This window comes from Pleurodeles waltl, chromosome 4_1, assembly GCF_031143425.1.
Source record: "Pleurodeles waltl isolate 20211129_DDA chromosome 4_1, aPleWal1.hap1.20221129, whole genome shotgun sequence".
Taxonomy (NCBI): Eukaryota; Metazoa; Chordata; class Amphibia; order Caudata; family Salamandridae; genus Pleurodeles; species Pleurodeles waltl.
Window position 1 is genome coordinate 771,907,624 of NC_090442.1, and position 15,234 is coordinate 771,922,857.

At 44.7% G+C, this 15,234-nt stretch overlaps 1 protein-coding gene across 11 annotated transcripts in view; it reads right to left on the reverse strand.

Moving 5' to 3' along the window:
- The window catches only part of SBF1 (SET binding factor 1), a 1,129,538-nt gene that overhangs the window by 344,858 nt on the left and 769,446 nt on the right, over positions 1-15,234 (reverse strand). For 5 of the 11 annotated variants that reach the window (XM_069229429.1, XM_069229425.1, XM_069229427.1 and 2 more), the window contains one exon: positions 12,428-12,508. The exons of the other annotated variants lie outside the window; for them this stretch is intronic. In XM_069229429.1, the coding sequence (XP_069085530.1) occupies positions 12,428-12,508 (81 nt within the window). The remainder of the gene's footprint in view (positions 1-12,427; positions 12,509-15,234) is intronic. 11 annotated transcript variants of the gene reach the window in all.

Consider the following 15,234-nt stretch of genomic DNA (forward strand, 5'->3'; position numbering starts at 1 on the left):
AGGACCACAGTGGTGAGCAGAGGTTGTAGGCGCATGGCAAGTATTTTAGCTAAGATCTGAACATCTATATTGATTAACCATAGTGGCATGTATTTGTTGGGTGGTTTCTCCGGCTTAAGGAGGAAGATAATGAGGGCCTCCCTGAGGAAGGGGGGCAGGTGCCCCATTTTGTCCTCTTCTTCCTAGACAGCGAGTAGATGTGGAGCTAGTATATGAGCGAATGCCATATAGAATTTGTTTGCTGGGCCGCCTGGGGCCTTGCCATTAGGTAAGGTACGAATTGTTTCCCTCACTTTCTACGCAGACAGTGGCTGTACCAGATATTTCCACTGGCCATCCGACAGCCAAACTAGCACTATATCCTTCAGATATCTTGCAATCTCCGTTTTTGTGACAGAGCATCAGCTGCTATATAGACAGGAACAGTAGCCCATAAAGCTGGCTAAAATGGTGGGGGTATCATAGACTTTATCATCTGGAGTGGACAAAGTTCTAACGTATGCAGGTGCGCTTTGTGGTCTCAGTGTAAGTGCTAAATTCCTACATGGGTGTCTTCCCTCTCCATATGCCCTCGCCACATGTCGCCTGGAGATGAAACATCTCTATCTGCCGCATCTTTGTACGCTGTGATGTGCTCACGAGTTGCTGCGAGTACCTGAGGGTCCTGGGACATCGTGTATTGGGTCTCTAACCCCTTAATAGTTTGTTTAGTGTACCACAATTGTGTATGTATGTCGCATAGGACACCTGCCTGTAGACTAATACAGATCCCCCTAATGTGAGCTTTAAAAGATTCCCACAGTATGAATGTACTACGGACCGACCCTCTATTATTCTTAAAGAATTCTTGTATTGCCTCCCTCATCCCAGTTTTGAAGATTACATCATGGAGAGCAGTGGTGCAGAATCCTCAAGTAAAGGGGGCAGGAATGTGTGTGGGCAAAGCCACTTTTAATTTTACAGGGGCACAATCTCACAAAGTCTTTGGTAGATGCTGAATTTCTGTGGTCCAGGTGCTAATGTCTCTGGTCACCAGCCAGTAATCCAGCCCGGACCACGTGCCGTGGACCAAATAGATAAATGTGCCCTCCCTAACCGTTGGATTTCTCAGCCGCCACAGGTCGACCAGATCATGGGTGTCCATTCCTTCATGTATCACGCTGGCTGACTGTTTACCTTGCCAAATGTCAAGAGCAGATCTATTCATACAGAGGTCTAGGTATGTGTTGAGGTCTCCCCCTACCCCCCAAATAATAGCTGTTGGGGGTAGCTCCAGTAGTCAGCGCCATATTGTTAGATAAAAGTCTAGGTCTTCTGTACTCGAACCATACCTTCCAATCAGAGTGATCGGAGAGCCAAACAGTGTACCCTGCAATAAGACATACCTCCCACAGTGGTCTACCTCAGAGTGCGTCAAGGTGAATGAATGAGACACCCTTATTTATCAGGATTAGAACCCCTCTGGAATACGAAGAGTACGAAGAAGTAATTTTGACACTTGCCCACCGGGACCCGATGGCCTGGTCAGTGGAGCTAGTGAGGTGCTTTTCCTGCAACAGAGAGATTTGGACATGGTGCCTGCCAAGGTACACAAGTACGTAGTGTGTCTTACGCAGAATGTTCAACCCACAGACAATACACATTAACAATGTCACTCAAACTACCTGTGGGGCCATGTCATGTCTGAGGTAGGGGAACTTGACATTCCTCAACACGTAATTTCATATGGAGTGCGGCATATGTGTGGTGTGCAACCGTACTGTGGTGCTGTAACAAAAACAAGTCCCTAACTTCTAGTACCCATCCCCCTAACACTTTAGCATTCCCAACCAGCTAAAGACACCCAATAATACAAACATTGCATAAAAATGTGAAACAGGTTGCCAAATAATGAGAGAGATGATCATCTTGTTACTAAACAGTCAATTTATCGAGGAGCGCTCTCCGTGGGGCTGCCAGTGAGTACGAACTTCACCTCAAAATCCACGGGAGGGGGGGATAAACTTTGTGACTGGGCCCAGTGTACCCTGCCCACCATGCTATGGAATCAATATGGTGGGTGCAACATAATGTAAAGCAAGACTATGGCTTCACCTCCAGCTATATACAGTGGGGTTAATACGTGTTAATACAACACATTAGCTAGTGGGAGCTATTCAGGAGTCCCTCGCTATCATCCGCTGTTTATACTGAGACATCTGCTAAGGGGGTTCCTCTGGCGTCACTGAAGTCATATGGGGCCTTCGGGACCCAGAATTTGTAGTTAATAACAGGTAGTCAGAACAGTGTCAATCCTCTGGGTCATCAAGATCCAAGGAGATGCGAACATTACGTGGTGACACTACTGACTTTATATATGCCTGGGCTGCCTGAGGAGATGCCAATATCTTGGATTTGCCACAGCAGTCTATAACATAGATGAGCTGGGTAAAGCATGGTGTATGGTATGCCAAGGTGTTGTAGCTTCTTTTTAACTGGAGCTAATTCCTTTCTGGCCAGTTGTACTGCAACCTTGAAGTCTGAGAAAAAGGCAATAGAATTCCCCTGGTACTGTACGGCATCCTTCTCTCTGGGGATGCAGAGCACAGTATCTCAAGCTTGGTAGTTTAGGACCCTAGCTATGATGGGACGGGGGGTGCTCACGGTGGGGGGCGGGTTGTCAGGGATCTGTGGGCCCTCTCAATTGCCAGCATGCTGGACAGATTTCTGCTCCAAACAGTTCACAGAGCATATCCTCCATCGGGCCCGTGTTGGTGGACTCCAGCATCCCAACTATAGTTATTGCGGTGTGACCACGCTTTAAGGTCCTCGTTTTTCGCACGGATCTCCTCCAGGACTTTTTCCATCTGATGACATTTAGTGGAACCAGACTGTAAGCCATCCTCCGCATCAGAGATCCGTTGCTCTGCATTCGTTATTTGAGCAGACTGTTTGCCCAGCTTAGTCGCCATGTGACAAGATGGATACTGAGAGAGTCTTTTTGCTGTTGATCGAGCTTAAGCTTTGTTGTATGGCCAGTAGTGCTGTTTTGAGTGCAGTTGCAGGCTGTGGTTTTTGGTCCATATCCTCCGTCGTTTGGGCGTCATGTACATTTTTGGCAACTCTCCTTGATTCAAATGTGAGGCGAGCTTGCCCTTTCTCCACTTTCCCCATACTGGAACTGAGAAATAGGTGTGACCCGAGAGAATGCGATTAACAGATCTCCACATAGCATAACTAAGATTGTATGTGCTGCAATGATGCATTATAGTGTAGGGTACAGGTGTTTACAGGACCTCCTAGTGGGCAGCCACTGATGGTTTACCACAGGTCTATGGCATCACACACCTGCTTCAGGATTTGAAGGTGCTCAGAGGATCTCATCTCTTGGCTCACAGACTCAGCACTTATTCAGGTCACCAGGTATATTTTCCAGTGAGGTGCATCAGTAGTGAAAGTCCACGGGTCCCAGCAGGGTCCACCGGCAAGCAGACAACAACATCACAATTCTAGGCAGCAGTGCTCACCTACGGGTCACAAGATACCACAGCGCGTTCACCTGCTCAGTTATGGTGACGGAGGGGGAGGGGATCATGCGGTACCTCTTTGATGCAGCTGGGCGCCTCATCCCCATTCTACATGGGGCTCGGGTCCCCTGCCGCAGCCTCCGGGCTACGCCACTTGTCTCTGTTTTTTCTTCGGGCCAGCAGCCACACCTGGTCATCCTGGTCTCCTTCCCGCTACTCGCCGCTCACCCCACTCCACGTTCATGAGGTCCAGGTCTGCTACTGCCGGTCATCAGCTCAGCACCGCCAGTGGAAGCGATTCAGTTGGTTTCCGGCACATCGATTTCTCTGCCCGTCCTGTCTGAGAGTTAGGGAGAGTCGTGCCACAACCGGGTCTCACCGCTTCCTGTGGCCTATTCACTGGGCGCTGACATCATGTGGCCTCTGTAGTGAGGGGTTGCGGCAGCAGTACTAGTGCAATTAGCCCCGAATTTTATCAAGTGCTGCAAATTTCAGCGATGAAACGTTTCTGCATGTCATCCTGCAATGTGCTCGGTTCTTTTTTCAGGGTCAGATGGCAGCTCTGCATCAGGATATTTGACAGATATTCAGTCCCAGCTGGCAGAGTGGCACTAATATGGGTCCTTCTTGCCTCGGGCTCTCTGACGCCCCCAGCCATGGTTGTTGTGTGATTTTATAACTGACCAGTGGTACCAAAGCCTTCCATTAAGAGGGTACAAATGGCAGGTAGCTGATGCTGAGTTACTTAATACTGTTATTCCTCTTTTTCGGTGCCCCCGCCCCCTTTATTGGCATTTTGTGATAACAACAATAAGAAGCACTCGAGCTGGGATTAGTTTAGATTACTGTTAAGAGTCAATGTCTAGTGAATGTATTACTGAAGAAACTCACCATTGACATATGCACTGTGCTGTTATAAAGACAAGTAAGCCGTGAAACAAAGAGGGCACAGCTTGGTGGTCTTTGTATTTTCGGCTGTTTTCTCTTGACTAGATGCACAAAGGAGGGTATGAAAGGTTGGCATAACTGGTTTATGAAGGTCAGAAACCAATGGTACAACAGTAAGCGCTTGGACTGCAGAATCACGATAATAGAAGTTTGCACAAATTGTACTGATTGGTTACAATACTGAGCATTCTGGTAGTCCTGTCAGTAACTTTGTTGAAAGTGTTCCACTCTTTTGAGTGGTCATTCCTGTATAATGAAGCAGAGAGGAGGGGGAAAAATTACTTTTTGCTCCTGCCACCCAAAAGAATCCTTTAGAACCTGCAGAGACAGGATTAAAGAACTTTCCAAACTTCCTCTGCTTGACTCATAGGTGAACTGCCTCTGTCCTTCAGTCCTTTGTAAAATATCTTCTGACAGATTCTGCAGGACATAAAGGTGTAAAAATCCATAAAGCAGACCACACACTTTGTGATTATCCTTTAAAAAAAAAAACATTTTAAAACCACAGGAATAGCACCTGTCATACACTGTTGAGTGGAGAGACACTTTTTCATAAATAAAGAAAACAACTATACCTACCTTAGAAAAAATGGTGATCAAAGTCAGCCAGCATTAAAAAATGTCAAGTGAACCTAAAATCCCCGGGTAAAATGAATTTTTAGTCTTAAAAAAACAAACAAAAAAAAACTATAGACAAGAGCAATGTTCTGGATTTATTGCTAAGTGAGTGAAAACATTCACAAGCATGACTCCCTCTTGTGCATAATGAAATAGAGCAGCTTCAGGAGTACTTTAAGTGCGAGAGTTAGTTTTCATACTTGTTTTGTCCAAGTACAGGAGCGCCATTCTTTGCATTCCTTTTTTCACATAAAACAGAAATGTAACAGAACAGGAACTCCCGAACATATCATTCTTGCGGGCAGACAGAAAACACAGGAAGGAAAATGTTACTTGCCCTGTAGACATCTGTTCACAGAGTGTAGTGCTGTACATGCACATGCTCTGCTTACTCCTGCGATCTAGTGTAGGGCTTGACCAATTTCAAGTAGTTTTTCTTTAAAAAAAAAAAGTATTTTGAGTCATGAGATAATGTAGTGTGACTAATCTCTTAGTTTGTAATGCGCATGGGCAGTAAGTCCATGTTAGACTGCTTTTTGCACAGCAGATGAGAGTAGTATGGAATGGCGAATAAATAAAGTAAGGTGGGCATATGCACTGGGAAAGGATACTATTTAGTAACAGATGAGTTCTGTTATCACAGACACATGCTTCCAAGGAGGAGGGTGGGCACATATGAATGTACAGCTCTGCACACTATGAATAGGTGTCTACATGGTAACATTTTCTATTCTTAGTATGTGTTACTGTAGATACACTTACTCTGCACACATCGTAAAAGCAGTGTCCTTCTACAAGGGGGTGGTAGCATGTGGATCACACAGATGTCTGAAATAGTGTCCCAAAGGACTGCTTGGCCAACCACTGCCTGTTGTCTGACTAAAATAGTCACAGAATAACATTTAGTGAAGGTGTGTGGGCTGACCAAGTATCTGCCTTGCACATGTCCGCTAATGGAATATTGCCCAGCATAGCATGGTTGCTGCCTTCGTGTGTGGTGTGTTTCCTGGGGGATAACAGGGCCAGCTCTTTCAGGTTTATGATAGCTAGTTCAGATGCATTTGTCTATCCATTTGGTAATGCCTGCTTTGGGGAGGGGCTGGTCCTTGTAGGATTTAGCAAAGGCTATGAACAACTAAATGGTCAGCTTTGAAAAAGGATTTGGTATTGTCAATATCCATGAGAGGTGATTTGATGTGATTTGACTGTGATACCATGTCTAGTTGAGGGAAAAAGACTGGGAGCTCTGGTTTGATTGAGGTGAAAAGGGGAACGACTTTGGGGATAAAAATGGGTTAATCCTGAACACCATTCTACCTTGAACCTCAATGAAGGTTTCTTGTTGTGAGGGCATCTTAATAATAGTTGTAGGAGATGTCCACAAGAAAAGCTGCCTTCCAAGAAAGGTAATGGAAAGGGCAACAGTGCAAAGGCTCAAAAGGGCTTCATGAGTCTAGTGTGGACTATGCTGAGGTTCCAGACCAGTGCGGGGCAGGGACTCTGGGGTGGCTAACATTTTTGAGCCCACTGTTAACCTTTAACTACAGGTGTGGGCAAAAGGGTGGAAATTCCCTGTTTTCCATATAGGTAGATATGGCTGGTAAATGTAGCTGTATGGAAGTGTAGGCAAGACCAGACGTTCTCAGCAAGCAACATGATATTTTGGACCACAGATTTTATGGGATTCAGTTTGTGAGAAATAGGGTGTATTATATGGTGTAGTTATATGACCTCACCATTTAATATACTACCAACCCATTAAGGACCAGTCAGGATTTGTTTGTTAAACCTTAGCTCCACCCTAGGTAGATGTGGCTCTAAGCAGTCAGCGTACACAAAGGAAGAAGTGTAAAGTATTTAAACAGTACCAAAACAGTTGAAGAAGAAAGAAACTCAAGAAAACCGACAACAATTTATAAAAACAGAGCACATTTTTATGAATTTTTGACACCAAAACGAAAAAGATCCACTGAAGGGTTCAAGAGATACAGATTTTACAAGAAACAATAACTCAGCATTTTTCACTTAACCGTGAACAAGCACTGGCAAATTCAATTAATTTGGCACTTGCAAACCTTTTCAAGAAAAACGTTTACAAGTTGGAAGGCAGTTACTTAAAGTTATTTTGTTCGACCAACTGCGGCAGGGAGCCCGTCAAGGGGACCAGCAAGGTTCAAAGACACAGTTACCTTCTCAAGAAAAGCAGTCTTCTGTCCAGTTCCAGCGTCAGTAACTCATTAGCACTGACTTATATGGAGTGATCCTAACGCAAGGGATACAGGATGCTGTGCAGTCAACAGGCTTCTTCCTGGGGCTACTCCTCGGTTCACGGTCCTGGTGAGGCGATTCTGGCCACAGGGGTTGACGTCCCTTTAAGTCCTCTAGAGGTCAACAGAAGTCGGGTCACCAGTGGACGACCAGTCGCCATGCACAGTGGGTTCCTTCTGTTGATCCTTCTGAGCAAACAAAATGCACTCAAACGGCTCTCCTGGGTCCAGCGGACTCAAGTGCAACTTTTGAGCACTGGGTCCTGGTCTCTTAGGCTGCACGGCGGTGAGAGGGGACGAACTGGTGATCTGGGCTACCAACTCTCCCAAGCTAGCGTCTTCAGCTTCTGTGGCTCTATGCCATGCACAGGAAGTCAGTCAAATAACTCTTGGAGTCTCTGATTCTGGCTGGACTTGGGACTCCACAAGAAGGATACAGCAGGCATAGCCCTTTCCTTAGCTAGCCCAAGGAGCAGCAGGTGTACTCCAACTTTAGTGCAGACTCTTCTTCTCAAGTTCAAGGGTCAGCAGGGCAGTCCTTCAATCCTCTTCTCTAGTCAAGCAAGATCTGAATTCTAGGTGGCAGGAGTGTCCCTTGTATGTCCAGAAAGTGCCCTTGGAGGAGGTTGCGGTCACTAGCCAATGGGCTACTAGGTTCCCTCCAACATAATGACAACTTCCTGTGAAGTGTGGCATCTAGCTGTGCCACTTACATGACCCCTCTCCAGATGTGTGGGGCTTGGTAGCCCATCCTAGAGGGGTGGCAACGTGTGGGATTCACACCCATGGATTTCAGTTGGTCCCCGACAGAGCAGCCCGCCTCTAGTGTGTTCACCTTTTGCCCTACAAAGGCAGCTTCCCCTTTGAAGCTGGAGTTTTAGCCAACAACCTGTGTGGCTTACTGCCAAGATGAGGTAACACCTCCTCCAGTGGCAGGCCTCTATTGTTATCTGTTCTGAGAATTGTTGACATGTCTTCCCAGATGGGCAGAAGGCTGTCTCTTGGCCAGCCTTAGCAAATAGCCACTGGGCAACAGGGTGGCAATTTCCAAGTGGCAACAAGTTACATTATTTCAACTTGAGCATCAAGTCGAGCTTAATATAACAAGCGGTTGATACCTTGGAGTACCAGTTTTTGTAGTCCCATTCAGAAGTTATCACAGCTGAGGTGTTAAGTGTGTACTCTGTACTTTCCAATGGGGGTACAAGTCTTTCTCCTAGTAAAAATGACAAATTGTGGGTTTTTACTGCTTGAACATGCTTAACATATGTTGTACTTCTGTAATATGGTGAACAAAGTCTTAGGACTCAAATGAAAAGTGTATCCTACTGCTACCATCCTACCAGCATCTAGCACTATGCCCTCTTTATCTGGCGGGGGATCGTCATCCATGGCCAAAGCAGAACCCCCTTGCATGCTATATGGATGACAAAGAAGTCTAGCGGGACAAAACACCTGATGTAGGACTGGCCATTGGGAGAAGGCTTTTACTTCTTTTCAGCTCGTGGTGTTACCAGCCTGGCCTTCCAGGGTTCTTTGAAGGGATCGGGGACTAATTTCAGCATGCCCTTTTAACACAGGGAGGAACTGTACAGTTGTCTCTGACTTGGACAGTGTCTCCTTGACAAAACTGTCTTCCTCATGATAGAGATACATATCCATCTTGTGAAAAGTTACTGCCTATTGGATAATCTTGTGATAGACGGTGGTGTCGGCTGGAGGCAATGCCCTTACAGGATAATGATCCTAGTCTTGACCCACTGGTGGATCAACATCATAATACTTCCATGAGTTGTCTGTGAGAGCTAGTTCAAACGGTGTCTCAAAGATCAGCAGGGTCAAAGGGCTTCCTTCCAAATAGGAAAAGTGGAGGGAACATTCTTGTGTGTGTGGAGACAATGGAAGTAGTGAAGCAGTAGGTGGTGTGGCTAAGGAAGAGGTGGAGGGAATGGTGGTGGAGCAAAGAGGAGGAGGTGGTGTTTAGGGGAGAGGAATGGTGCACATGTCCTTGCAGTTTTTAGGCTAAGGAGCTGGAGTGGACTCCAAAGCCAACTGTTCCTCAAAAGTTAGCTTTCTCTTCCAAGGAAAAGTCTCCAGAGGTGGGAGATGGAGCTTTGCTGAAACTTTCCTGTTTGAGGATGGATAAAGAGTTATTTTTGCTTTGCATTCAACCTCCTTCGTCAGCCTGTATGTATGATAGGCCGATCTGAGTTGTGTGAGCCCTTGTCAATGGAATCCTCTGTGCTGATGGTTGCTTTGGCTTCAAAAGTCCTTGAGGCTTACGGAAGATCTGAGTGCTTGACAGCCGAACAGGATTGATGCCTTAAGTCAGGAGTGGCTCTATGCCAGCTGGAGTCTGAAGTCAGGGGAGGGCCGAAGCCTGTGCAGTGGTCAAAGAGCTTGATGTTCAACCCTCTCAGGAGGATTTCTGACTCTACATATAGCCTCCCTGGAGGCTTGGTGTGTGTCGGTGCTGACCCTACTTACAGGCCTGAAGGAAGTCTTCATTTAAGGGATAGAGGTTGCTGAGGTTAGGAGAACCTCTTGTTCTGGTCTGAGTCAGAAGAAAAAAAAAAAACGCATCTGGACTGGGCGAAGGCTGATAGGACAGGATGCCCAAAGGACTGGCGCCCTGACCTTTCTTGACATTGAGCTAAGCGTGTTCTCTGAAGATGTTGCGGGTGTCGTAAGAGGCTTGCATCTTCTGATGGGACCATTTTCTCTCTTGTTAATACCTGAGCGTGTTCTTCGAGCAGAAGGTAAGACTTGTTTAGCAAGTGGTGTTTTCAAGGACAGAGGAGAGACAGATTACAAGACTTGTGGTGATTGGACCATGGATAGCTGGTATGGCATTTGGGACAGTAATGGAATGGTGTCCACAGTGTACAGTGAGTACAGTGAGTGAAGAGAAATTGTTGAAGACTAGGTGAACACAGCCCCAAAGAGGCCCCATGGCTCTAACGGTTGGGAGTTGATGTAGAAGTCTGTCTCCAGAGGCTTTCAGCAAGAGGAACGCAGACAATGAGGGCCTTTCCCAAGGATCAGAAATGAATTGCACTGTCTAGGCCCAAGCAGAAGCTTGGAGAACGCGTCGAAACTCAGAGACCTGACAGTACACGTCAGAACACAATTGCACTAAAAACAATCTAACATGGTGTTGATGCCCATGCGCATTGCCAACAAAGTGCACCCAAAGACATGAAAGACTTTCTGTGACAAAAAATGTCCGAGCCCAACGCTAGAAGGCAGGATTATGCAGAGCATGTGTATCTCTACAGCAACACTTACTACAAACATGGTGTTTTAGTCACTTAGTAGACTGACACGCACAAACTAAAACAAGCTTAGAGCCCCATTCTCATAAACAAACATGTATAAAGCTTCTTATTCTGACAGGCTAGAGGTCTTCAGGCATCCCAGAGCTGGAGCGCACACACCCACTTACAGGCATGATGTCTCATTCTATCAAAGCAGAGACAAACAAGGCACTACTCCTCACAGAAGGAAATTCTCAGTTGCATTCATCTATTCAAATCCTTCCAAATCTAGGAAGGTGATCTTTGCTGCTTGGTGATGTGTTAATTGTGGTCGGAGTCCCTTTCAGTGCTAGTATATGTCTTCATCTAAAAAAATAAAATAAATTACAAAATAAAACAATCATCCACTATGTTTATAACTGAACAACGGTGACCCGTGCCAGGTACACATTTTGGGAGGGTGGTGGATGGGCCCTTTGCAAGTGCTGCATGTGTCCTGTGATAAATTGCAAGATTTCAGTCCCCACTGCTTATAGACTGATTTGCCGGCAGAAGGAGTGTTGGCTGGGGGAAATGTAACACTAGATAAAGTGAAAAATAGCACATTCAAAATAACTGCGAGAAAAGAACCATGGCAAAGGTGCACAGGGAGAGGGGCTGTAATTAAAGCTTGCTGGCCAACATATACTTGAGGAAAAAAGCAAAAACCTTGCTAACGAGTGCTGAATTATGTTCTGATGACAAACTATTCAGGTGTATGTCATCCTACAAGCACTTGAAATATATCCAGTCAAACAACTATAAGGCAACACAGCAAGACCTGCTGTGTCACTATACATTAAGCTGCCATCCTTGCTACTTCAGGACCCACATCTATCTGCACCTTGGATAATATAATGGTGAGCAAGTGCGGCACTACATAACTGGGTGGGTGCGGCCTGGGAAGACTGTAGGAGAACTGGTCCTCTCCCACACAAAATAAAAGCCTACATCGCAAACATGCATTCTGCTCAGTGCACCACAAATGCATAGATATAATTATCATGAAAGACACGACCTGCTTTACAGAGCTGCAAATAATAATAACGAGAAGTGAATACAGTAAAATTTATAGATAAAAACAATGAATGAGAGAAAATAGTCTGTGACAAAGGTTGACTCTCAGGCCTTCACATAAACACATGAGAAAACTCAAGTATGTATCTAAGACCCCTATTTAGGATGGAATTTAATTACGGAGTCACGGTTCTTCAATGGCAACTTTCTCCTATTCTTAGCACAGGCGCCTGACATGGGATAGGTTCTGAACTGGTATGTAGTGTAATAGTCGGCACATGCAACACACCATTTTCCATGCAACAATGTTAATGAACACCAGGAGCCTTGGGGTTTATCTCCAAAACACTTCCAGGGAGATCCTCCAATGTCATTCAGGACAAATTGCAGAAAAAGAGAGGATGGAGAATACTGCAAAAGAAACAGGCAACCAGTGTGTTGGTGACAGCCAATTCACGTTCACTCCACAGTCTCTCCTGCCATCTCCCAATATGTCAATTCATCATTTACAGTTTGTTAAATTTGGGGAAGAATAACATCTTGGGAAGGATTAGTGAGGACAACTTGGATAGGATATGAGCTGAATTAAGGCAGGGGACAAGGGGGAGGTGCATTAAAGTGGGGGACGTTTAGCTGGACAGGTTAAAGGATGACAAATAATTGAAATGAAGCACATTCATTTTATCTTCTTTTTATGATTGTTTTAGCAGGTTAGGTTTGGATTAGCATACCGGTTAAATGATTAAGTGAATGCTGGCGTGCACAACTACTTTACCTCTGGGAGAGTCTTGCGCCTTCACTGCAGCAGATTTAGTAGTGTTGGATATGGAGATGACCCTAGCTCTGTAACCTGGTACTGGGAGGGCACAGGACAGAAACAAGTCTTAGACCTACTGATACATCAACAACCTGAGAGGAGACTTGGTGAGGTTTTGAAGCTTAAGCAATGCATACGATCCAAAACCCAGCTATTGACTTTTAGAGATGTTACATGGTACTTTCAGGCAGATAACTATGTGTAGTGTATGACACCATCTAACATCCTGCCCTAAAGTTATGCACCACACTGAAAACTTTAGAGATTTTGTGTTACAGCTTCCAAAGATAAATGTTACTGCTCCATAAACTGTCCGCCTACAGCCCACACCACCACCCTCGATAATCAAATATCCAAGGAGATCCCTATGGGAATATGGAAACAAAACATAATAAAACATTCAGAGGAATGTGTTGTTCACGAGTTGTTTTAATCATTTCTCATTAACACAGATGTCAGTGCATAAAGTAATAGTTACATAGAAGTGCAATGGAAGCAGGGAATGATATCTTGGTTCTAGAAAAACAGACCACCACAAACCCACTTGTTTGCCATTTCTTAAGAAAAGCAATCCAACTGAGCATCTAGCTGGAGTTTGCCTGTTTGACTAAATCATTTTATTTATTGGCAAAACAAAATTAACAGCGGCTATGTCCATCCAGCAGAGCAGACTTTACATTCTTAATATAAACATACAATGCTCAGATCACATATAGGTTGTGGAGTTTACTTTGCCCGTTTGTAGTTTGAAGCATACAGAAGAGACTGCCTAATAGAGATGAACATTTGAAATCAACTTCCAAATATTTTCTGACATATTTAAGTCAATACATAAGGAGCATCCAGGCAATTGTTATTATTTCATTAACCCTTCAGACAGTTGTATTTACAACAAAATGGGTAGCCTTAAAAGTCAAAGCTTCAGGGAACAAAATAAAATGAACTCACAACGAAAGCCATGGAAACGCCAAGGAGATTTATAACAATTCAAAGTTGCTGTCAGCAAACTAACAGAAAAACCCTCTACGGTCCAATCATCAAAACTCCTGAAATTCTGAAACTCGGGGTCCCATTCCTACCAGCTCCTTGTTCGCATATATTATTTTTAAGGAATGAGTCTCACAGACTCAATGATGGTGGAGAAGGCTGAGTTAACTTGCTAATGAACTAAGAATCAGAATGTTGCACTGATTGGCCGAAGAGATATGGAGAAATAATGGATTTGTTTAATTGAAACTGATACCACCGTTCAATGATTGCTGGGTACTGGGCTCTAAGAAACTATCACCCCAGGCACAGATCATCTACAGAGTTCAAGTGACTATTACTCCAAACTGCAGCAAACCTTCTGGGATCTAGGAGACTAGAACCGTGGCTACACACATTAATATATCAACTACAAATAGCCACTCCATGTACAATTAACCTACAATTCCACAAGGAGAAGGCAGCACTTGTGGGACATCAACTGCGAATTCAGACACTAATATCATGGTCAACCAACTCCACATCAAACCACAAGACAAAGGGAAGTAACTATTCTTTCCGATAGTCCCCCAGTCTCAATCAGATGCAGTCCATGCCACTATATGATAACATATATCAACTTGCTGTCTGCTCATATTTAATGGGACAGGCATATAAAGTAGTAAAGCTCCTTTGAAAACTGGAAAGATCTGCCACACATGACAAAGAGATGCTTATAATACAGTGCATCTTGGCAAATCTCCACAACCGACATCTCATATTAGCATTCACATAAAGGAGAACTGTAATGCAGTCTTTCTGGGCAGATCTCAAAGTCCCACTTCTTCTCCACACCTGTTACCTTCCTCACATCCATTCTCTTACGGAGTGGATTTACCTCCTGCCACAAAAAACATAGGAAATGGGACTGAGAACAAAGACATATTACCAACACGACAAAGGGCCTTGCAGGAATAATCAGTGATACCAGCATATCACAAACTATAAAAATACACACCTATCTCTCACACTTCCTCATCCATCACTCCGTCGCGTGGTGCATCTCATAAAACAATACTGCACGATCACTCACAAAAGGCCTAATCCACCATCAATGGAAACATGCCGTGGTTAAACCTCTGTCAAAAAAGCCTTATCTCGATTCAGCCCTTCTGAATAATTACAGGCCGGTTTCCTTGCTTTCTGTTGCCTCTAAGCTCACAGGAAAGCATGTTAATAAATATTTTTCAGGCTTTCTGGGGAATCACAAGATCCTACATCCCAATCAAATATGTTTTAGACCTCAACACAGTACCAAAACTGCATTGCTTGCAGTGGTTGAAGACCTAAGGCTCTGTTGTGATAGAGGAGGCTCTGCTGTCATCATTCTCACCTGATCTTAGCGCAGCCTTTGATACCGTAGATCATACCATTCTGATACAAAGCATTGTCAATGCCGGTATCAATGGCTGTGCTCTAAAATGTCTGTCTTCCTTTTGGAGAACCATATGTTCAAGTTCCTGATCGGTCCTTCCTTTCTGACAGTTTATGTCTTAACTGTGGGGTGCCACAGAGATCTTACTTCAGCCCAACACTCTTTAATCTCTATGTGCACCCACTGGCAGAGATTGTAGGTCCCTATGGTCTGTCATTGGTTTCTTATGCCGACGACACTCAGTTGGGTGATTTCATTTTCCTCAAATTAGAACATAGGTCACCCCAACTAATGCCCTGTCTTCAAACGGTAGCCAGATGGATGGATGACTGCAAGCTAAAACTAAATGAAGACAAAACAGATA